The sequence below is a fragment of the Oncorhynchus gorbuscha genome, linkage group LG04 (assembly GCF_021184085.1).
Source record: "Oncorhynchus gorbuscha isolate QuinsamMale2020 ecotype Even-year linkage group LG04, OgorEven_v1.0, whole genome shotgun sequence".
In the NCBI taxonomy this organism is placed as follows: domain Eukaryota; kingdom Metazoa; phylum Chordata; class Actinopteri; order Salmoniformes; family Salmonidae; genus Oncorhynchus; species Oncorhynchus gorbuscha.
In genome coordinates, this window is record NC_060176.1 from 56,030,751 (window position 1) to 56,055,456 (window position 24,706).

Genomic DNA, 24,706 nt, shown 5'->3' on the forward strand with positions numbered 1-24,706 from the left:
AAGCCCCACAGTGTGGCCATTGCATTCATATATATATTATTTTCCTAGGAGGTTCCTGACTTCCCCCACTCCCCACCCATGTCAGTGAGGGTGCTCCACCCTGTGGTTTACACCTGTACTGCAATCCTCCTCCTCTGCCTCTTCACCATCATCATCACACACATACTACACCACAGGTACTGTGTGTTTGCGCGTGCATGCTTTATTATCTGACATAACCCACTGCCTTTTTTCCACTGCTAATGTTCATCTTTGGTTTCCTCCTGTAGTTCTACAAATATATCCAGAAAGAGCTGGCACACCTTACTCAATACCTGCTTCCACATCGCTATGACCACAGCTGTGTACACAGGAGGCATCACCCTGACCAGCTACCCAATGGTGTGCCAGGCAGTAAGTACCTCTCCTCTCAGACCCAGCTTATGCTCTCTACGTGTGGTGTGTCACGGCTGACCCGGTGTGATTTGTGTCAGGTGGGCATCGCTCTACACTACTCCTCCTTGTCTACTCTGCTGTGGATCGGTGTCAGCGCCAGAGTCCTCTACAAAGAGTCTGTCTGGAGGATACCACGGCAAGCAGCGGGAGAGTCTACTGTTCCCCCTACTCAGCGGCCTATGCTCAGGTCAGTGATGTCATCAGGGCGAGACAGAGTCGACTTTTATATGAGAAGGTTGTGAGTCATTGTCAAACAGGTCAGTGGTTGAATTGGGAGCTCGTCGTGGGGTGCTATTTTAAATGACTGTATTCATGTGAACAGACACCCAAACTGTGTCATATCAAAGACCACCATTGTGTTTAGAAGCAAGGCTCTTCTGTTTTAGAAAACCTTGGAGGGAAAAACAGTAGACTACTGCCAAGGCACAGAAGAGCGGTAGTGACAGATGCAGAGAGCTGAGCCCAGAGCGGAGGAGGGGAGGAATATACGAGCGAGGGATAACAGAGGTTGAGGAGAATATTGTAAATCTGTCCAGGGTGATGAAGGGGGCGTACTGTCCCCTCATTACTGCGCCACTCCCCTCCCCATGTTCCGTTCTGCCCTAGTGCTCCCTGGCTGGGATCATGCACTGTACTGCTGACCTCTCTGTCTTTCCCAAACCCCTTTTGTCGACCACCGCCGCATGTGGTCAGCCCTCCAATGACACCTGGCCCTTTGATGAATCACAACCCCGCTGCAGCCTGCTGCCCACTGTTACACTGTATCAGCTAGCTGCCCAACTAACAGCTCAGTTCAGCTCAGGAGATCACAGACAACTAGCCTAGGGATCACTACAGCAAAGACCCTAAATATCATATAGAATACACAGAAACTATTTGTCATACAGTTCTTGGGTTTTGGTTGTTGTTTCCAATATTATAGACTTGTATCTCTCACATGATACTTCACTCCTAAATAAGTTCACTGTTATTCACTGTTACTTCCTTTTTCATACAAATTGATTTGATCCATCTAATTTGTGTTTTTCCTGAATACAGGTTCTATCTAATAGCTGGTGGTGTTCCTCTCATCGTATGTGGCATCACAGCAGCTGTCAACGTCAACAACTATGGGGACAACAATCCTTAGTGAGTGCTTCACATTTTACTATTGACCCATTGGCCCTTCACACAGTATATTTTGGTTTAGTGCTTATTCAAGAGAAAAAGTTGACATTTTTATGAGATTTTGAATACATAGAGGTGTCCTTGTTTTGCTATGACCTTACTGACTTTTTTATTGCATATTCCAGCTGCTGGTTGGTGTGGCGGCCCAGTTTGGGGGCCTTCTTTGTCCCCGCAGGCTTGGCGGTATTGGTGACCTGGATCTATTTCCTGTGCACTGTGTTTCGCCTGAGGCACCGGGTGTCCAAAGAGTGCCAAAGATTCTCCCTGTCCTCCCCTGTGCCTGAGAGCCAGCCAGCCCTGGGTGGCAGCACCAGCCTCCTGTCCACAGACTCTGTGGTGGGGACCATACATGCTGCGTTGACCCCAGAGGACCAGTACACCCTGAAAGTGCAGTTCCTGGTGCTGGTAGCCACCCACTTCCTGTTCCTGGCCCTGTGGAGCTGTGGAGCCATGGCCATGTGGCTGACAGGGCGCAGCAGCCTATTGTTCAGCTGTCTCTATGGAGTAGCTGCCACCATGTTGGGGGTGTTCCTGGTGGTCCACCACTGCTTCCGACGCCTGGATGTGCAGGCCTCCTGGCTAAGGTGTTGTCCAGGAAATCGGCTCTCCCAGCCCATACCAGTCTACACGCACACCTGCACCACTGCGAGTGGGGTGCAGACCACCTCTGAACAGGGATCCCAGATCTTCATTGGCTGCCATCCTCCAGGGGATCCCCACAACACCTCATCAGCCAGGTCCTCCTCCACCCCCAGTGGGATCAGCAGTGTGGGCCCTGGGCCCTGTAAACTTACCAACCTGCTGCAGGTGGCACAAGAAAATAGCAACAATGCCACTCGTGCCTCAGCAGGCATCAACACCAGCACCAGTACAGACAATAACAACAAGCAAGCAAACAACCTGCTGCCCACACTAGGCTCTGTAGCCCCTGTTCAGCCTCAGAGGAGGAAGGTCAGTGGCAGAACTAAACAAGGGAGCAGTCAGTATCACCACCGAGGTGAAGGCAGAGGTCACTACCGTCTCAAAGCCATGAGGACTGGTGGGGGAGGGGGCAGTATGGGAGCACTGGGACCTACAGGTATAGAGCAGCACAACACTGCCCATCCAGCCCACAAACAGGCCACTAGTGAGAATGGCAGTCTCCATCACAGCCACTCTGAAAGCCCAGCCAGCCCGCTAACCAACGGTAATGGTAGGAGAGTGGGGGGACAGTGACCACCAGCCCCTCAGAGGGTAGCGACGGGGGCAGCAGTGGCAGCTGTAAGCCCTTCCCTCTGCTCCCCTCTGTGGCCAGCAGGGTGGCCATGCAAGGTAATAGGTGCAGCGCCAGCCGAGACAATCTGAAACTGGCAGTGGCTGCAGAGCGGGAAGCTAAGCGCTGCTCCTACCCTCTGAACAGTATCACTACCACTGTGCCAGGGGCTGCCCCTAACGGCATCATCAAGAGCTCTGTGATAGAGCTGGAATTGGACACAAGTTGTACAGACCATTCCCAGAGCTCTGTGGGCATGAAAAGTATGTGGAAGAGTGAAACTACAGTGTGACACTCACTCTCTCCCAGCAAATGTCCACAGTGGACCCTGGCAATATTTGATATGACTGCTGTTGTTGTAGTGTCCTACACCTATAGAGACAAATCCTGATCTGAAATCCATGTGTGTAATTCCCCAGCTAGCATATAACGTTCTGAGAACCATATGTTTCTTATAGAGCTTGGTGAGAGCATGGTTGTCCTATGGTTATTTTGTATAAAACCTTCCCACAACTTTCTGCAAATGGTGCAGGATTGTTGCTTGTCTTTGGAACATTCTCAGCACATTCAAGGAGCTTGACCAAAAAAAGGTTATTTTCTTTGTATTTCATTACTTTAAGAGAACTTTCAAACATGGTTACATTTAATAAAAATGTTAGTAATGTTCTAGAAACATTCTCCAACTGGTTTGACATTTGGGATGTTCTCAAATAGTTCAGAGAACTTTAAGAAACAACGTTCTTCTGTGGGAATTTCAGTACTTGAGCATAATGTTTCCTACAGGTTTTGAATAAAACAATTAAATCTAAATGTATTTGTCACATGCTTCGTAAACAACAGGTGTAGACTAACAATGAAATGCTTACTTACAGGTCATTTTTCAACAATACAGAGTTAAAGATAAAGATAGAAAATCAAAATAGTGTCATGGTTATATTTAAGGTCATGTCCTCAAATTGTTCCAAGAACGTTAAGAAGCAACGTTCTTCTCTGGGAATGTCATGACCATAGAATAACGTTTTCTACAGGCTTCTTCAAGGTTCTAATTAAAGTAATGTTCACAAATTGTTCCGAGAATATTAACTTTCCATAAAAAAACACAAGAAAACTTTAGTAACGTTCAGAAGAAGTTTTAAGAATGTTATTTAAAAACATATATTTCCATTCATCCGCATCAATGAAACTCTTTCTATCCTTTATCTTGTATCTTGTGTGTTCAGGTGTGTTGGCCTTGCCCACTAATTGGCCATACCCGAGTGCTTCTTTCCCTGTAAAATGGGGTCCGTTTGAATAGACTAAAATTAAAAGCTTTGTACTCGTAAAAAAAACATGGCATGCTAGCTCCATCCGGGTGGCGCAGTGGACTAATTCCATGAATAGAGAACGTAAGATTATAGGTTTGAATCTCACTGATGCATCACAATGAAAATAAATGTTTTTGCATGATTAATTCCTAAGGAAATGAATTTCCATGTGTCCTATCTGTGCTTGGAGTTCAATAAAGTTGACTCAAAATAAGCTAGTTGTGTTGCTAAAGGTCTTATTGAAACATTCAGTTAACGTAATCCAAAAACCTCCAGCTCACTTATCATTTCCGTTCTCAGAGCGCTGGGTGAGACTTTCGTACATTTCATTTAAATAATTGCAAAGAACTTCAAGTATCACTTGTGGATCTCAAATTGGGATTCAGCTCATGAAGAGGTTTTTATTTTAAATGTGTAAAGGAGATAGATCATGGGGTGGGAGATAGATCATGGGGTTGGAGATAGATCATGGGGTTGGAGATAGATCATGGGGTTGGAGATAGATCATGGGGTTGGAGATAGATCATGGGGTTGGAGATAGATCATGGGGTTGGAGATAGATCATGGGGTTGGAGATAAAGATCATGGGGTTGGAGATAGATCATGGGGTTGGAGATAGATCATGGGGTTGGAGATAGATCATGGGGTTGGAGATAGATCATAGATCATGGGGTTGGAGATAGATCATGGGGTTGGAGATAGATCATGGGGTTGGAGATAGATCATGGGGTTGGAGATATAGATCATGGGGTTGGAGATAGATCATGGGGTTGGAGATAGATCATGGGGTTGGAGATAGATCATGGGGTTGGAGATAGATCATGGGGTTGTGTTGCTTCTTACTTTTGCTTCCATCACAGTGATGGTATGGGATGTGTACTTTCATCTCTGTCACTTATGAACTGTTTGTTGGGTTTGCCAGGAATTCAAGGCCTGTCTTTTGTGTACCTAAAATACTCATTTATTCACAGGAAGTTTTACAAGCTAAGTCTAAAATTGACATAAGATGTTGATTTTGGATACCTTAAAGGGCCAATTTGCAGTTGTATTCTTATTCTGTGCATATCAACTATAGCATGAAATGGAATCTGAGATTGTCCATTTCTACAGTACGGCTGTGCATTGAAGAATCCTTTTGCTCTTATTATGTTGACTTGTGTGTGTGTGTGTGTGTGTGTGTGTGTGTGTGTGTGTGTGTGTGTGTGTGTGTGTGTGTGTGTGTGTGTGTGTGTGTGTGTGTGTGTGTGTGTGTGTGTGTGTGTGTGTGTGTGTGTGTGTGTGTGTGTGTGTGTGTGTGTGTGTGTGTGTGTGTGTGTGTGTGTGTGTGTGTGTGTGTGTGCATGTGCTTCCGTGAATATGTGTTTGTGTGTGAGATCCTTAATCTAGGATGAGAGAATGCAGTTTGTAAAATCATATGTTTTTACTAAAACTCGGATTCAAATACGCATCAGCACTGAGAGGGAACTTCTCCCCTTCATGAACAGGTTGGACAAGTATCGGTGTTTGGATAAAATGAACTGAGAGTAACGTTTCTTTGACCCTGGCATGTACTCGGAAATGTTCCTGGTTATTTTTCATATGAACTGCCACATCCTTCTTCCTTTTTCCGTTTTCCCTTACTGGCCCCGTTTTCCCTTACTAGCCCCGTTTTCCCTTACTGGTTCGGGATAAAAACGTACTGTAACATTCAATTAAACGGAAACAGTGCTGTTCTGAATGACCAGTTCAAAACAGGGAGGGATTGGGTTGTGGGCTGTGGAACGCTGTCAGCATGGCCGCTACCCTTCAAATATGTCACTCACTGCTTCAAGCCACACCCCACCAAACGGAGAAAACGTACCTCAAAGTCTGTTCAAGAACGTTGAAGAACAATTTGGGGAAATGTGTCATTCAGTACAAGTGGTTACACAGTGTACCAAATGTTCAATCGAACTGAACGCACCCCTGTGCTCTCACACCCTCGGAGTTTCAAATCTCTGGATTTACACTTATCTAAACACTGCCCCCTCCAGGATTTCAAACATCATTGTTCATGCGCTGACAAGTCAAAGGGATGCATCAGTAAAACCATGTTCAGTTTGTCATCTGCATCAGGAGACTATGTTAACGCTTGTTAAATTATGTGGTAAATTGCTCTGGTTTCTAACACATTAATCAAGATACAGTAAGTGCTTACTGACCCCCCCCCCCACGCTCCCCACACATACACACACACATTTACCTCATAAACTAATGGCTTAGAAGCTTGTTAAAGTAAAAATCAACTACTTCTACACTATTTTTTTCTGTTAATGTACAAAGCTCAGAGTAAAGGCAAAATAAATTATGACAGAACTGATTCATGTTATCTACATAATTGCCTCATGTTTCTTCACACACTTTATCATCCAATATTGTGTAAAACCATATTATGCTATTTTGATCTTGAGTATTCTTTCAGAGTGTGTAAGAATGCAACAACTCACTGCATCTTAGATAAGCTCCTCTAAACAACTCCAATGTGTTCAGGGAAATGATTATGCCAAAGAATTTTGTAGAATAGCAGAGCTTACCTCAATATCAGTGTTTAGCTAATTGGATGCATTTCATAGATTGTATCCTTATTCTAGGTCCTGAAATCTCCCTTTGGGTTAATGTTAATAACTCAAACTCACAAAGCTCAGATTTGTGATAAGTACAAAGCAGTGGTATCACATATGTGAATACATGTATTGTATTTAATTGTTGAGGGGATGTCAAACTGCTAAACCTGCAGTAGTGGCTGGTCACAACATATTTATATAACCTGTGTCTGATATTCATGAGTTTACCTTCTACAACACATTGTCACTGGAAGAAAAAAAACTTCTTATTCCACTTATTTACATTAGGTATTAAATGTCAAAATGTGCAAGAACACAATGATAAAATGTGTCATCTTTTCACTCATGGTTACCCAGATTTACATTTCATCCATTTACTAACATTCATCACATTGGTGATAGGTCCCTAAATGATTTCCAAGTTGTGTGTCCACTTTCATCTCAAATTGAAAAAGGGAGATTTCAAAATGTTGTATGTATATTTATATTTTAATTTGTCACAGTGACATCAGAATGAAATGATTGTGACAAATAACTGTTTTTAATTCAATAATATATTGTTCAAGAAATTCAGACTGTGCCTTATAGAAAAAAATGATGCAAAATAAAAAAAAATACAACTTCGTATCTTGTCATTGTTCTCATACTGATGGTGCAATTATGCTTCTCTGATATGAGCATGAGATGAATGCGAATGAAGAAGTCTGAGACAAACTCAGTTATTGCTGTCTGCAGACTGTCTGAGTATCAGCTGTCTGCAGACTGTTTGAGTATCAGCTGTCTCTGAAGCCTCCGTTAATATCGTTCTGGTATAATTTGTGACTTCTTTACCCTGTGTGTTCAACAAAGCTGAAACCTTTGTCACATTTTTTTTAATGACAATTTGTTCCGTTTAGTTTACCAAGAAACAGAGCAAACGACAGAAATTCAGTAAGGCTGAGGGTGTAGGAAGGTCATCATCGTCCTGGGGATTCAGGGATTGTAAACTGATCCTAGACCTGTGCCTAGACTCGATGAAAAGACTGCATAATTCACGTTACAATGGCACCAGCACAACTGTCCAATCACGGTAGGTCTTTCATTTATTGACGCAAATCCTTACCAATCAGATAGGTTGTGGGAGAGTATGGGCGGTAACAATGGTTGATGAGGAAGTTTATTGTTCAACAATGAAACAAGTCAAAACAAGAAGAGAGATGCTGTGAAAAGCAAGTATTGCAGTCAGTGGATAGCCGTTGTATTAGTATTTTACCTTTCTATGACATAGCAGAGTATAATTTGATTGTAGAATAAAATATTATACGATGGTCCTTGCGAAACGTCTGAGTTTATTTTGGGGGGTACGTTAGCAAGTTCTTGGCGACATTTAATCTTGAACTAGTTATAGTAGCTAGATAGCCAGTAACGTTAGGTTAGTAAGGACAAACACATGCGTGCATTAATTGACCCTGATAGCTATATAAGGTCGGCTACATTATTCAGACTATCTTTGGCATAGTTACCGTGTGGCCTACGTACGTGGACGGTGTTGTACAGTGAACTGGGGAGGCGTGTCAAGTGTTACGACATAATCAGCTAGAGTCGACATTATAGAGGACGACGAGCTACCGTTTGGTGAGTCAGTCTCTTGAAGTGAGAAGAAAGTCGTTGTGATATCTTAAAACCTGCAAAACTAGTATTTGTAAAAGCTTAAAGCTTTGAAAATGTCTTTGGCTGACCAAAGTCAGCAGTGGTATCCCACAAGCGTACAGGTGACCGTGTTCCAAGCCAGGAATTTGAGGATCAAAGGAAAGAATGGAACCAACGATGCCTATGCCATCATGCAGGTGGCCAAAGACAAGTTTTCTACCTCGGTTGCCGAGAAATGTGTCGCACCGGTATGGAAGGAAGAGGCAACGTTTGACCTGCCACTGTTCCACCATGGCAATGCTGAACGCTGCACACTATACATCATAGTAATGCACAGAGCTCTGGTGGGACTGGACAAGCTCCTGGGACGAGCTGTGATCAACCTACTTGATCTACACGATAACAGCGCCCGCAAAAAGACCGAGTAAGTAACTCTCATGTTGATTGAAGCAAAAAGATCTGAGTGTGTGGAGTCATGGAGCTGGTGGGAAAGCGATCTGATTTATGTTGAGTCAAGACAGTGAATAGCCTACTTGAGTTGATATCTGAACCCAGCCTAATTATTAACCTAGCTGTTTGAGGAATTCCCTCTGAAAAGAGTGGAAGTAGTTGGGAAATTCCAGCTCATTAGTGTTAACTGTGAAGCCTACTGTATCTCTGGCATTCACAGCTGGATCAGGTAATGCTTATGGTTGGGCCATGTCTCATTAAGAGGAATATTGACCAGTGTCTACATTCCTGACATTCCCCATGTTCCTACAAGGTTATTTAAAGCAGCGGGTTAATCACACCATCACACTGACATGTTGTTGAGCTGGGATCCATGGATGACATTCACAACAATGATGGGATAGGCCCATCATAATGGGTGTAACGAGCTTCATAACATGGCAAAACATGAATAATTCAAGAAAAATGTACACACCCTTGCCTTATGTAATAGTGTTAATTTAAAAGCCACTGTTTTCTAGACCGAAGGACACCGATTTTAATATTTAAGACTGCTGGCTGGCTTTTGAATTGTGGACTATTTGTTAATTGCTGTTGTTGAGGGCAGTGAGTGACTACTAGTCATATGGTTGTATCTTCCTGTGTAAAATGTTCTCTGTTTAGGCTGCCACACGGGCAGCATTTGTACAGTACTTCATTACCTAATTCACTTGCTTATTATACACTCATATCTGGAGGCTTATCTAGATTTGACTAAATCTGTTTGTATAGTTTTTGATGACAAAGTTCTCTCTACTAGTCTACTTTCCTTCTCACTTGCCTTGTCTTGCTCCTTCTCTCCAACACAAAAAGAGTATTGGACGTTGCTGTTTGTTTCCCCTAGCAGTGAATGGTGTTATATTACTGACCTACTTTAGTGTAATGCTGGGGCGGCAGGGTAGAGCGTTGGACTAGTAACCGGAAGGTTGCAAGTTCAAATCCCCGAGCTGACAAGGTACAAATCTGTCGTGCTGCCCCTGAACAGGCAGTTAACCCACTGTTCCTAGGCCGTCATTGAAAATAAGAATTTGTTCTTAACTGACTTGCCTAGCTAAATAAAGGTAAACATAAAAATGTAAATGCTGATAGGTCAGGGTTTGATGTTGAAGTAAGGCACTAGGATCTCCTGCATGGGAGCTCTTTGTCCTCTCTCACAATGTAGTAGAATATTTTCTCAGCATGAGACAAAGTTAAATGATCTGACACCTAATAACACACCATGTTACTGATCATGTTCTGGGTATGGCTCTGAACATGCGCCATCACTGTTCCTAGACCTATTAGTTGAAAGAGCAAGTTCCAACTTGGATATAAAAACATGTGGAGGCACTACTGACAACGGTATTGGCCTATATTTGGTGTGTCCTTATCCACATTGGAAATTGGCTTAGCTGTAGGCCTGTTTCATGTTCATGAGATGTCTAAAATATATAATTAGGCTATTTATCAACACCAAATTCATCATGAAATGGGCCTATGTAATTGTGTGCATGACTCAAGAGGTTTACTCTTTTCATTAAAAAAATATATTTTCTGTATTTCTCTCAAAGGCACACAACCGATCTTCTGTCAATAAACAAATCCATACTGTTTAGTCTGTCATGTTAGTCATTAGTAGTCTTGAAGTATACTGAGGTATTTGGAAATAGCCACGGGATGTTTTTCAAAACTGTCAATACCATTGACACTTTCTTTGCAGTTTTTCAATACATTTTCATATTTGTAGTTACTCTTTAAGTAAATACCTGCAGTTAACTTGTGCAATATGTTAGGAATACGTCTTCATTTGACCTGTCACATTATTTTACATTTTGAAGCTTACCACAGTTTCCTAGAACATTTGAGCCAGTCACATGTTTGTAAATGGCACATCAGGAGAAAGCGGGACCAGGTGAATCCAGCTGTGTAGACGGGGGTCGCTTTTTATATTCAAAGTCAAGTTTTCCTTCACAGAAAATACATTGGTGTAACACATTTGGCAGAAAAATGGCTTCATTTTAATCAGATGACGACAAAGAGCAATGCCATTTGGCTGGCAGCCTCACAAGTAAATGAGTTTACAAAGAAACAAAGGTCTTTTGGCAAAAACTATGCATGGCCATCATATTTCTAATGTTTATCATAGAAAGAATGTAGCCAGCTACATTTCCTAATGTCTTGCTTAGTTTCTCACATTTTACCAGAGAAGTACGTGGCTACACCGAGAAAAGTAGTTACAAATCAGTCAGAGCACTGTCTGCTGATAGAATGCCTGTGAATTCTCACCTGAGATTATTAGTCTGATGATGAGCAGACATGAGACAGAAGTATTTTTAGGTCTGCGTTTGCAAAATGTAGCAAGATGTATATTTCTTATGCATTTTTGGGGGGGATGCAGAATTCAGCATTTAATGCAACCCTTAAGTTTAATTTGTTACTAATCTAAGTGGATTAGTTAAGGTGACTCTCCATTGGCCTGTTTGTTCCTCCCCCCTCTACTCAGAGCAGGCAGGCCCATTGCCCTAGTGACTCCAGACTCCACACAGGGTATAAACATGCTGATCCAGAGCCAATACTGTTCTTTCTTCAGACTAGCATCTATCAACTTTGTTTATTTGCACAACGTCTCTCGTTCACATTCGCTTGTAACTCGCCAACAATGATATTCGGTAGCTCGTGTGTATGTACAGTAACAGTCAAAAGTTTGGACATACCTACTCATTAAAGGGTTTTTATGTTTTACATTTTTCTACATTGTAGAATAATAGTGAAGACTGAACTATGAAATAACATGGAATCATGTAGTAAGTGCCTTGATGGCAGCTTTGCACACTCTTGCCATTCTCTCAACTAGCTTCATGAGGAAGTCACCTGAAATGCATTTCAATTAACAGGTTTGTTCAAAGTTAATTTGTCGAATGTCTTTCCTTAATGTGTTTTGAGCCAATCAGTTGTGACCAAGGTAGGGGTGGTATACAGAACATAGCCCTATTTGGTTAAAGACCAAGTCCATATTATGGCAAGAACCGCTCCAATAAACAAAGATAAACGACAGTACATAATGACTGACCATGTCTTAAAGTAAATCTGGAAAATGTCAAGAACTTTGAAAGTTTCTTCAAGTGCAGTTGTAAAAACCAAAAAGCGCTATGATGAAACTGGCTCTCATAAGGACGACCCAGAGTTACCTCTTTTTTTACGTTTTAATTATTTTTTTTTTTTAACCTTTATTTAACCAGGCAAGTCAGTTAAGAACACATTCTTATTTTCAATGACGGCCTGGGAACAGTGGGTTAGCTGCCTGTTCAGGGGCAGAACGACAGATTTGTACCTTGTCAGCTCAGGGGTTTGAACTCTCAATCTTCCGCTCTAACCACTAGGCTACCCTGCCGCCCCCTGCTGCAGAGGATAAGTTCATTAGAGTTACCAGCCTCAGAAATTGCAGCCCAAATAAATGCTTCACAGCATTCTGCAGCGATACGCCATCCCATCTGGTTTGCGCTTAGTGGGACTATCAATTGTTTTTCAACAGGACAATGATCAATCATACCTCCAGGCTGTGTAAGGGCTATTTGACCAAGAAGGAGAGTGATGGAGTGCTGCATCAGATGACCTGGCCTCCATAATCACCTGACCTCAACCCAATTGAGATGGTTTGGGATCAGTTGGACCGCAGAGTGAAGGAAAAGCAGCTAACAAGTGCTCAGCATTTGTGGGAACTCCTTCAAGTCTGTTGGAAAAGCATTCCAGGTGAAGCTGGTTGAGAATGCCAAGAGTTTTCAAACTGTCATCAATGCAAAGAGTGGTTACTTTGAAGAATCTCAAATATAAAAGCTATTTTAATTTATACAACACTTTTTTTTGTGTGTTTACATGATTCCACATGTGTGTTTGTAGTTTTGAGGTCTTAACTATTATTCTACAATGTAGAAAATAGTAAAAATAAAGACAAAGCCTGTGTCAACTTTTGACAGGTACTGAATGTGTATAACTTGATGAGCTGGATTGCATGTCTTTGCTATTTGTGTTAGCATATTTAGCTACCAGCCTTATTGGAAATGCGTGATTTACTTTTGCTAATTTTATTACTATTCTGGTAATAGATGCTCAATGGGCATTTTAGAGTTCTTTGGCACCCCCTTGTGTACTAACCTGGTAATACCGTAAATCACAGGATGAGAGGACAGTATGACTGTATCACTGTATCAATCTGGATACTGCCCAACCCTAATCATTAGATTGTGACATGTTAATCATTATACTTCAGAGAAGTCTGTGCCTCTACCACTTTCTCAGAGAGAACCGGTCCAACAGGACAGACCACCACTCCTCTATTAGGGCCAGGGTTTTCTATTTCTCTGTAAACGCTATCACATGTATCTTGTCAACTTGTTGTTCCTTTTTAAACTCATAACATCCCTTCACTGATGTGTTCAGTCCATCTAGTACTACATAAACAGAAGTTGGTAGTTGCTGTTTTACTTGGCATGACCCATTTTGGGAAGAAGATTAGTAATGCTTAAAGTTTTAGCACAGCTTTCATTAGCCTACAGTTTAGGAGTCCTGTAGTGCTCTGCTGAGCTTTATGGAAGGTGGGTGAGGTTTTCTCCCATGCATGTTTCCTGACTTTTCCTGCAGGATCATGTCTGGTCATGTTTGTTTTAGTACACCAGTAACAGGGTAATGTTGCACTGATCTTTTACATGAACCACGTAGAATGTCTGATTAAAAAAATAAAATAACAGCTACTCTTTGTTTAGCTGTGCATGGTCACTACAAATTACCAACTAACCTGTACCCCCCCGCACATTGACTCGGTACCCTCTGTATATAGCCTAGTTATACATTCACAGTATTAGGCAAGACTGCCTTCTCTTCTTGTGCACCAGACGCATGGAATAATCTATGATCCATGCTTCATCTAGATATGTTAGTGCCACAGAAATAATTTAAAATATTGATGGGGGCTGTTACAGAGGAGTGTAAATGCTTTTTTTTTAGGCTGGATCATGTATGTTTTATCTATTGCATCGATTGCTGCTGCCTTGGCCAGGTCTCCCTTGAAAAATACTTTGGTTCTCAATGGGATTTTCTTAGTTAAATACATTTTCTTTTTGATTTGATTTTTACTTTAGTAAATATTTTCTTAACTTGATTTCTTGAACTGCATTGTTGGTTAAGGGTTTGTAAGTAAGCATTTCACGCTAAGGTCTAAAAATGTTGTATTTGGCGCTTGTGACAATTTGATTTGATCACTGCCCAGCGAAGTACAGAACTTCAGCTGAATGCATCCTAAATGTAGGCACATAGGCTAATGATCTACCATGAGTAAAATGTGATCAGCTGCTATCTTTTGTTTTCCTTGAACCTTTTCCTGCTTATGGATGGATGATGTCATCAGGGAAGAATGTGTGTACTGCCCCAACTTATCTCACTAGAGCCCCAACTTATCTATCACAACTCTGACCCTGTGAATGCTTTCCTGGTATCAGCTGACCTTAACCTGGATGTTCAGTGATTACACTGGATTTAACCAGGGAGTTTTAGCCTCTATTGGCTGCCTTTTTATAAGCCAGTCCAAAAAATGTTTACTTCCATTTATATGATAACTTAATTAAATATGTGAAAAGACTAGGGGCATACTGCAAGTCACTAAATATGCAAAACAAATAAAAGCCTTTTGCAAGAGACTTGCACTAAACTTGCTCCAGGATGTATTGGATGTGTTTCTCTGGTCTTGGAAAGGTGAGAACTCACCTGGGGGACAGTCTGTGAAGCTATACTTTGCGTTACCTGTCTACTAATTTACCAACAAATCTAGCAGTGCTTTTGTTCAGTGCAGTCTCTGCAATCACAGAGACTCAGTGTGACAGGGCATACTAATTGCTTGTTTTGTCATAGTTATGGAAAAGGCTCTCAAACACTTCTGCTTTTCCCTTGTTCTGAGTAGGCATAAACAATGTGCTCAACAGGGAGGAAATGAGGGCAGAGGCAGAACAAAGGAGTAATTGTCTGCTTTATCTGTTTGGCCCAGTGGTTGCTGGAACAGGGTGCATGCCAGTCAATGGCATGTATGTGTCTGGTCTTCACTTAAGAGACATGTATACACAAAGCAAAGGACATTTATTTGAACTGCAATTCGTTTACAGCCTATTTACGTCAACACTAGAGGAGCTAGATCTATTCTAGGTCCTGACCTCAAACTGTTAGAAATGTCATAGGTCTGTCCTTTTATAGTTCCGCAATTTTTATCAAGTCATGTTTGACCACAATTTCTGTACATCTGATTTCCTGGCAAATCGTGATGTTGTTGAAAAGGTTTTACCTAGGGGCTAGGCTAATTCAAATGTCACTGGTTGCGTAATAAACAATTCCGGTCATTTGACCTTCAGTAGTTTTAATTAATTGAACAGGAGGATCTAATCTTGTTCTTTATCTGACTCTCATTTTCAGTTGGTACAAACTGCTGGATAAGAATGGGAAGGAGGACAAGGTCAGAGGGGAAGTGATGATGGACATCCAGTTCATGAGAAACAACTTAACAGCCAGCATGTTTGACCTTTCTATGCAAGACAAACCACGCTCCCGCATCGGAAAGCTCAAGGACAAAGTGCGTGGGAAAAAAAAGGACAGCTTCTCTGACTCAGCCTCTGCAATAGTGCCCTCTTTCAGCCAGGTAGTCACTGACAGCGAGGGAGAGGCTGACTCCCACTCAGTGTGCCCAGAGTCTCCTGGGGCCAAGAGAAAATCCAAGCTCAAGTCCCTCTTTGCCCCTAAATCCAACCTGCAGCGCAATGTCTCCCAGTCCATGTCCACACTGGGCACTCTTCCTGAGAAGAACGCATCCCTCGGTGGCAGTCGCTCTTCTGGCCTCAATGTGGATTCTCCTGATGGTGAGCTCCTTCTAATCAGTTAAACATTTTGACTATCTGCTGACCTTTTCATATTTGAGTAATGATAATTGGCATATGCAGTAACCTCTTTCTATCTACAGTTAAAAAGAAGTTCAAGTTCCTGGGCCACAAGCGCACAGGCAGCAATGACAGCAAAGTGTCTACAGGACCTTTTTCTCTTCTGGGCAGATCCAAGCAGAAAGAAGACCCGAACAGCACGTGTATCAACGGCAATCATGTGTATGCAGAGGAGGTAGAACCCATGTCTGGGTCCACCCTCAGCCTTAACAGCTCTGGTCAGGGCTCAGTGGAGGATGTACGAAGCCACAGGCAACCATCTGACGCCACCGTAGACTCCCTCAAGGGCGCCCCTGTCAACACCTACAGAAAGGAGTCTGCAGATAGGGATAGGGCTCTGCTGGAGAAAAGGCGCCTTCAGGAAGAGGGAGAGAAGAGGCAGGCTGAGGAGAAGAGGCATAATGAGGAGAAACAAAGAGTGCAGCTCAAGGTACTGCAGGAGGAGGAACGCAAGAAACAGGAGGAGGAACGCAAGAAACAGGAGGAGGAACGCAAGAAACAGGAGGAGCAGGAGAGAAGGTTCCAGGAGGATGAGGCAAGGAGGAAGAAGCAGCAGGAAGAGGAAGAGGACCGGAAGCGGCTAGCGGAAGAAAGGCGGCTGAAGGCGGGTGAGCTTCAGAGGCTGGGGGAGGAACAGAGGCAGCAGGAGGAGGCAAAGAAGGCAGAGGAGCAGAAACAACAGGAGGAGGCCTCTGTGACGGAGAGGCTGTCCTCTCTGTTTGGTATGATCAGGAAGAAGGAGGAGAAGAAGGAAGAGCTGCAGCAGAGTGTCGCCAATGAGGTGAGGCACAACCCATCTCCCAGTCACAGCACCAGAGATTTGGAGGTCCCTGTTCCTGCCCCTCGCCATGCTGCCAACCCACTCAAGGATATTCTCCTCAGTCCAGACCCTCCAATCCCATTTGAGAGCCCGGTGGACCACCAGAAGGGTGTTTGCGGCACCAACACCCCGAGCGCTGCAGTCTTCAACTCCAACCGCACTGCCAAGGTGTCTGCAGTCAAGCCCAGGTAGGTGTCAGTCTTGTTCTCATGCACTTACAGTTCTTTTCTAACTTGAGATCTGAATAAGTATGTCCAAACATTGCTCAAATCTCCCACCAATGCATGATTTTAATAGTGCAGATCTCAAGTTAGGATTTGGCCTTCTATCTGCTGTGAGTTTTGATGTCAGCCTACTAATGTAATGTAGGCCTACCTGATGTTCTGCTGGAACACAATGGTAAGTGGAGCTACTATATACACACAATGTATTTCACTACTGATCTGGTAACACTAACCAATAACCTTTTTCTGTCTCTGTAGTTCATGTTATTTTTAAATATTTAGTGGTGGAATTTTTGACCTCAGAGCCAGCACATGCAAATGATTACAATGACTGCCTTGGTAGCCTTTATCAACCATTTTCCAAACTGTCACTACTGAACTACTGCATTCTTATAACTCTTAAAATATATTTTTTTCATGGAAATTACTGTATATTGTCCAGATTGAACAGCTGTGGTGCTGTTTTCCTCGCTTGATATGATATACAACTGAAATTAGTAGTTTATTATTCTCAGTTACAATTGGTTGTCTGGTGACTTTAGTGATCAAATGGTGGTTTGTATCAGGATGAACTAATCTGTACACCAGACCATGTCTCCAATCTATGCTGGCTGCAATTAGTTTCATCTCTTTGTTCCTCTTGATTGTCTTAAGGCTCTTAAAAGCCTGAAAGGAATTCCATTTGGCGCGTGATGGACCTGTTTGGCCGGTGTGCTGATTGGTCTGTAGTGTGGAACCTGTGTGTGTGTCTGAAACGGGATGGTATGGTGCAGAACAGGTTGGAAGTGATGACGTGCGCTCGCACAGGGTGACTAACTACACTGAAAATGTCTGCTGGGGAAAACGAGGCTTTGTTTTTCCACTCATCTATTTCTGTTTTCTGGATTTATTTGAACCATTCTTTCCTAATGGTGAGTTGTCCACTCAATATAGCCCAATTCCTTTAAAGGATAAAATACTTAGTTTCACTATAGCCTACTCTTGTTTGAAATTCAGACATTCTAAATCTGGATTTGTTTACTAGCCTATGTTTTTGAGCTTTTTACAAGAATTATTAAATGGTCCATCCTAAAGTAAATGTAATATGTTTTTTTATAACTACTTTTTAAAGTGTTTTTAAAAGAAGGTCAATTGTGGGAATTCCAATATTTCCAAATTATGTTGAATTCCATCAAGACCTTACCAGGTGTGATGACGTAACCTTCTCCTTTCAAGAAAAGAATGTCAGAATGTTTGAGTGGGTCCCTGTTCATTTTCGCAGTTTCAGACAGGATAGGATATTTTTGTCATAACTGGATTGTTCTTTCATTTTGAAACAAATGAATACGAACATTTGAAATATCAGACAGAAAAGGCTCTGGGTATACACAATTATCATCATTAGGGCTCCAAATGAAGAACAAAGAATGGAATAGAAAAGAACAGAGCCTGGAAAGCACACACATTCTTCTGACATTCTTTTCTTGGGAGCATTTGGGGTGCATCATCACACGTGAAGATAAGATCTTGATGGAATGAAACACCACACAAAGATTAGGCTAACTCATGAGAGGTGTGTTGACTATTTCAGCTGTGCTGGGCATGCTCATAACTCTGGTATATTGTGACGGTCAGACACTGACCTCCAAGCATTGTTTTCACTCCTTGGCAGATTGGTGGAGTCTCTGAAGCAGCCTGAAACCCCCAACTCAGACTCCCATAGGCAATCTCCCTCCCTGTCCTGCACCGAATCCCCTCTCTCTAGCGTCCCTTCTGAGTCTCCTGATATGTTCTCCAACCTTCACTCCTCCCTGGCTCCACCTAGGACACGGAGGAGCACCTCCGAGTCCCTCTGCAGCAGCACTGAGAACCTGACTGCCATAGGATCTTCCCCTGTCGGATCTGAGAGGAAGCGGCAAGCTCCTCAGCCCCCCAGCCCAATGGAACTGCATGGAAATCCCAATGCAGGCTCCAGAAGTGTGTCTGCTAATTGTGGCTCTCTTGTGTCAATTAAGGAGGTTGAGGCCAAAAGACCTCCTCTACCTCTTCCTGACTATGATCGCCTGTTCCCACAGAAGAGGCATGGAGTACAAGGACAGACTCAATGGGACCATATCATTGCAGAAGTGAATCAGAGACAGCAGGAATACACATCTCAGCTCATTGGAGAAGAGATGAGCGTTGATGGCCCAGGCCTCGACTCCCCAGCACCTCCACACAATGACAAATATTTGTACTTGAAGGAGAGGGCAGCAGAACGCCTTAACCAGCAACAGACACAAGTTCAGGAAGTTCAATCATCTTGGAGGAGAGTGGGGCCCAACAGTTCGCCAGCGCTCATCCCCCCTCCCAAACCTGGAGCTGCAGCCCGCCCTAGACTAGTGATGGACTCAAACAAAAAGCAAGGCCAGAACACTGCACAGGCTAATCAAACTGTTGAAAGACACAACGCCTTCGTCTCCAAAGTCTTGGGCTCTACCATTCCTATGGCTCAAAGCAGCAACGTACCCTCAGTGAAACCTTGGGAAGATGCAAGCAAGGTGCCTAAAACATCAGTTGCTTTAGCCAGTGAAGGCCATTCTGTTCTCCCAATAGAAAAGCCTACTAGACTTACATTAACAGAAGTTTGGGTGTCAAGTTGTACAGATGGATGTAAAGGACTGCCGAACGCTCTCAAAGAGATCCCCGCAACCAAACCCAGACAAAGGTTAACCAGCAAAGAGCCAGTGAGACAAGTGGATCCTGAGCCAAAAGCAGCAGAGTCTACTACCAATGTACAGCAGGAGAACAGATCAGAAATGAGGGCAGCCTCCATAGACATGAGAGTGAGTAGTCCAGTCATGGCAAAGAACACTGAGGTAACTGCTAACAGTGAAAAGCAACCCTCACCTGACTCTGTAGAAAGCGACAATAACAAAAAACAACTGGAACGCTTTATGAAAGAGACATTTTCTGAACCTGACCCTTTTCCCATTGCGGAGGTCCTGCCTAAATACCCATGGGCTCAACCAGAGCAGAGCCACAGTGGAGATGACCTGTTCTCTGGAGGACCACAGAAAGGGGACAAGCTTGAAGAACTGGGAATGAAAACTGATGACTTGGTTAAACATTTTACGCCAAACAATTCAACAGATCTGTCCTCCAGCTGTAATGACAGTGACTCAGAAAAGCATCCAGAGGAAAAACCAGAAGAGCCCAGTCCTACTTCTCAAAGGGGATTTTCACAAAGGAAAAAGGAATGCGTAGACTTTGACCTCCCAGCACCTCCACTTACTGACAAATATTCCTACTTGCAGGAGAGGGCAGCAGAATGCCTAAACCAGCAACGGACACAAGTTCAGGAAGTTCAATCTTCATCTTGGAGGAGAGTGGGGCCCAACAGTTCACCAGTGCCTATCCCTCCTCCCAAACCCCGTAGACTAGAGGCCGACTCAAACAAAAAGCAAAGCCAGAGCACTGCACAGAATAATCCATCTGTTGAAAGACACAACACCTTCGTCTCCAAAGTCTTAGTCTCTACAAATCCTATGGCTCAGCGCAGAGATGTACCCTCAGTGAAACCTCGGGAAGATGCAAGGAAGGTGCTTAACACATCTGTTTCGTCAGCCAATGATGGCAAATTTGTTCTCCGACTAGAAAAGCCTAATAGACCTACACCACAAGTTTTGGTGTCAAGTTCTACAGATGAACCTAAAGGACTGCCAAACACTCCCAAAGAGATCCCCTCAGCCAAACCCAGACAAAGTTTAGTAAGCAAAGAGCAAGCAGATCCTGAGCTAACATCAGCAGAGCATACCACTGTACAGCAGGAGAACAGATCCGAGATGAGGGCAGTCTCAACCCCGGACATCATGGAAAGTAGTCCAACGATGACTAAAGCTACTGACTCTGTAGAAAGCGACATTCACAAAAAACAACTGGAACTCATTATGAAAGAGACGTTTGATGACCCTTTCCCCATTGCTGAGATCCTGCCTAAAGACCCATGGGCCCAACCAGAGCAGAGCCACAGTGGCGATGACTTGTTCTCTGTAGGACTACAGAAAGACGACAAGCTTGAACGGAGACTGACAACTGACGATTTGGTTAAGCTTTGTGTGCCAAACAACTCAACCGATCTGTTCTCCAGTTGTAATGACAGTGACCCAGAAAAACATCCAGAGGAAGAAAAACCAGAAGGCCCCAGTCCTGCTTTTCGAAGGTTATTTTCTCAAAGGAAAAATAAACGAGCAGCACCTCAGCCTCCAGCTAATTTGAGCAATAAAGGAGCCATGGGAAGAGGTGAGCTGGTTAAACAAGACCCTTCACCCAGAGAAAACGAAACAATCAGGTTAGCCACTACAGGATCTGTCAAACTTGAGCTGCAAGCCAAAAATACTAGACAGAGAAATCTCTATAGTAGAGAAAAGGTAGAAACCCAAGCCAGGAAAGAGTGGACAGCAGACCCTTTTACCTTCTCCCGCATGTCTTCTGACCTGACTTCTCCGGAGCCTCCCCAGTCAGTAGGTGAGCCCAAACCCCAGGCAGGGGCTGAGGGTAAGACCCTGATACGGGCCTGGGTCTCAACCTCTGAGGCGCAGCCACTCACTGTTATGAGTAGCAATGGAGGTCGGCCAGACTTAACACCACTCAGGTGAGCCTGAACCCCTCTGAGGTCATAACTAGCCCTTCAATGATTGTATGCATTTCACGGCATGGGATTTTCTTCTGTTCAATCAATCAACTTATGTCTGTGTAATGGGCCATAAGCCTCAAGTCTAGTCTAACAATTGTCTATTTGGAGAGATTTTCAGTGTCAAATGTCCAACAAATTGCTGGGTATGTTGGATCAAAGGGAATTGTGTTCGTATTTTTGGTTTTGGTGTGAGCATGGGATATGCTATTGAGTTCTCTTTTTTTTTTATATCTTGGGGAAAGTCTTGGTTGTCAGTGCACCTATTCTGATTCATGATGGCACATTGGGACAGTTTTTGTTTGTCATTTTCCCTGGTTTCTGTAACTGGACTCTAACTGAAATAGACCTCTGTTCATTCCATTTCCAACTAATCTCTTGACTTCCGTGAACAATTGTTATGCTCCACCCTCTTAGTGTTTTCTTTAATCTTGTCTTTCCAGGCCTCACCCAGTGAAGCCCATGACCTCCATGGAGAGCCATGCTCTCATCAGCTCTCTCACCACTGGGGTGTTGAAGACCTATGACAGCTCACTGGGAAATATGAAGGTACTACATGTTCATATGTCTATTTACCTTTTGAAAGCAGTGATAGAATGCTAATATCTGTGACTCTGTTTGCTCTATCCTCAGGCACCAGGTAAGGTGGAGAGTGGGCCATACACCCAGCTGACCCAGGAAGAGCTGATTACCCTGGTGGTGAAGCAGCAGACGGAGCTCTCCAAGAAGGACTTCAAGATCGTTGAGTTGGAGGAGTACATAGACAACCTGCTGGTGCGTGTCATCGAGGAGAAGCCCAGCATCCTGCAAGGCCTCAACTCTCCCAAGCAGGCCCTGTAAGGTGTGAGGAGTGGGCCAGGGAACTGTAGGATGGAGGGAAAGATTTAGGCTTCTCCTCCAATATTCCATTTAGTTTGTGTGGTTTTATATTGCTGTCACTGTGTTGGATCAAGAAATCTATATGAAGGTCTTGTTTCCTTTGCTCATATGCACTTTTGTCTCCATGAGGAGTCAGGCTGAGATTCAATTTCCAGGTTTCTTTCAGAAACCGGGATGCATGCTGGAATTCAGCATGGGATGCATGCTGGAATGCTTTTTTTCTAGAACTAATTAATGAATCATTCCAGGCTACTATTATTTGACAAGCTTTTGCCCTTGTTGTAACACTACGCTACTGGAATTCCTTTTAATACTAATTTACCGTATGCGCACATTTCTTGTCATTGGGTTGGTACTTTTTTAATCAACTTTTTAAATCGGTCTCCTCTTCAGGCAGAATAGAACTGGATGCCCTCGGTATGTTGATGTCCATGTCACTGATGAAATCTGTCCAGGCCTTTGCACAGTGACTCCATGGTGCCTACAATTCAGTGGACTTTAATTAACTAGTTATACTTTATCTGCTCATCCCAAAGCCTTAACACAGCACTTCAATAATAAGATGCTAGTGTTTTATTTTGTTGCATTCTTAAAACTTGATCTTCTTTCATTGTTTTCTAGGGTTATGTTTGTCATTCTTTACATTATCATGACTTGCCTTGGTGCTGCTATACTACTTAGTGTAATCACAGGAGTTAATCTAATACCAAATCAAATGGATAATAATTATTGTGGGACTAGGTACAAGTACATCAACCTTAATCAGAAAGTCCATGTTGTGTGGTAGGAACATGTCGGATAAACAATGGTCTTAGTGTAGTTAGCTCGTTGACGCATTATTGAACCTGTGATCGGATTCACGTGGTTTGATTGGAAACTCTCATCAGTCAACATTCCTTACTTCAGTTTCTTGCATTAGTTACCTTATTACTTTAGTTGTTTATCCTACCGTCCCCTTGTTACATTTTGAAGTCATGGATAAATGTGGTTAAGAGCGTTTGGCCAGTAACCAAAAGGTCACTGGTTCGAATCCCTCAAGGTGGAAAGAACTGATCATGTTCATGAGCAAGGAGAGACCTGATTCACTTTTTAAAATGTATTTATTTTTATCTACTGCTGTTGAATCACTGATGTACCCACTGTACATTCTTTTCTTTCTATTGTGAAATATTTATGCAAATATAAGTGCACACACCATGTCAAATATTTATGCAAGAGTAACTAAGAGTTTAACTTTGAGTAAGAGCTTCCAATATAATTACATTTTATATGGAAATTGAAAAAATGTACAACTTCATATTCATTTCCAGCTCAACCCCAGCATCAACAAACAGTATGTGAATATCTTGTTTCCTATGTTTTGTAGTAAAAATGAGAGCTAAGTGTTTCCAATTACATCAAACAATTAGTAGGCAATGCCAAATAATTGGTGCACAATGTCATTGGAAACCATCTTCCTCAATCTTTACTTCAAAACGTATAAACGTGCCATTTTCACATGTTGATGTTGGAGAGCTGCTGTAGATGAGGAATATGAAGTAGAAATTTCAATTTAAGCATTATGAATGTTTCAAAATAAACCTTATCCATGTTAGATGTAATGCCTTTGGCACTTTGAAGTGCTTATTAAGCGGTAGGTTTTGACAATGGCCTTACAACTTGTATAAGTCTCAATGTAATCTACTCAATGCATCTTCTGCAACTATGCCTTCGTGTAATGTCATAGCAATAAGAAATCTTGTGAAATATTCACATGTCTATGATTGTGCCTTCAAGGGTTTTACACCTAAGAATTTACTTTTACTGCAAGTCTGGATTCCTTAAGAGCTTTTTGTTTATACTGCTTTTAAATTCAGAGTATTGTATACACTTTGATCGTTCCAATTGAAATAAAGTATAATAAATCTTAATTTTGTCAAGTATGTTATTAAGAAAGCTTGAAGACTTCTAAAAGCTGTAGGTCTTATGCTCCACTGACCTAGACATGTTTTAATTAACTGAGAAATGACTTGTGTATGTGCAGGGAATATATGTTTGGGGTCTGTTCAATAAATGCATCACTACCTTTACGTTTCTCACAGGTTATTAGTAAAAATATAAAATGTTGAATACACATTCTGAAGAATTAGGTCAAACTTAATCTCTATGATAACATTGTGTTGCATGACCTTTAGAGCAGTGGTTCTCAAACTGTGGGGAGGACTGGGTGCGTGTTAAAATATATAACTCACTCCGGCTTTCAAATTACTCTTGAAAGTTGTAATCATCCAATTTTGAACTTGGGTAGGGCATCTTTTGTCATGTCAGTCATTGCATACCTTAGT

The 24,706-nt window shown here is 42.7% G+C and overlaps 2 protein-coding genes across 3 annotated transcripts in view; both read left to right on the forward strand.

Annotated features, from left to right (window-relative positions):
- LOC124034322 (adhesion G protein-coupled receptor A2-like) overlaps window positions 1–4,372 on the forward strand; it is an 81,796-nt gene extending 77,424 nt beyond the window's left edge. Inside the window, 6 exon segments of the mRNA XM_046347352.1 lie at window positions 49–176; window positions 270–393; window positions 474–622; window positions 1,474–1,563; window positions 1,728–2,799; window positions 2,802–4,372. Of these exon segments, the coding sequence (XP_046203308.1) occupies window positions 49–176; window positions 270–393; window positions 474–622; window positions 1,474–1,563; window positions 1,728–2,799; window positions 2,802–3,146 (1,908 nt within the window). The 3' untranslated portion in view covers window positions 3,147–4,372.
- A 3,501-nt stretch (window positions 4,373–7,873) lies between these two features.
- On the forward strand, window positions 7,874–24,292 carry LOC124034323 (rab11 family-interacting protein 2-like). Of its 2 annotated transcripts, XM_046347353.1 has the most exons (6): window positions 7,874–8,793; window positions 15,291–15,730; window positions 15,832–16,816; window positions 18,504–21,464; window positions 21,947–22,052; window positions 22,137–24,292. In XM_046347353.1, exons 1-6 carry the CDS (start codon window positions 8,444–8,446, stop codon window positions 22,341–22,343), a joined length of 5,049 nt encoding a protein of 1,682 aa, XP_046203309.1. In that variant the 5' UTR covers window positions 7,874–8,443; the 3' UTR covers window positions 22,344–24,292. The 2 variants fall into 2 exon arrangements, with proteins under 2 accessions (XP_046203309.1, XP_046203310.1); XM_046347354.1 differs by lacking the exon at window positions 18,504–21,464 and having other exon boundaries at window positions 7,876–8,793.
- The last annotated feature ends 414 nt before the right edge of the window (window positions 24,293–24,706 follow it).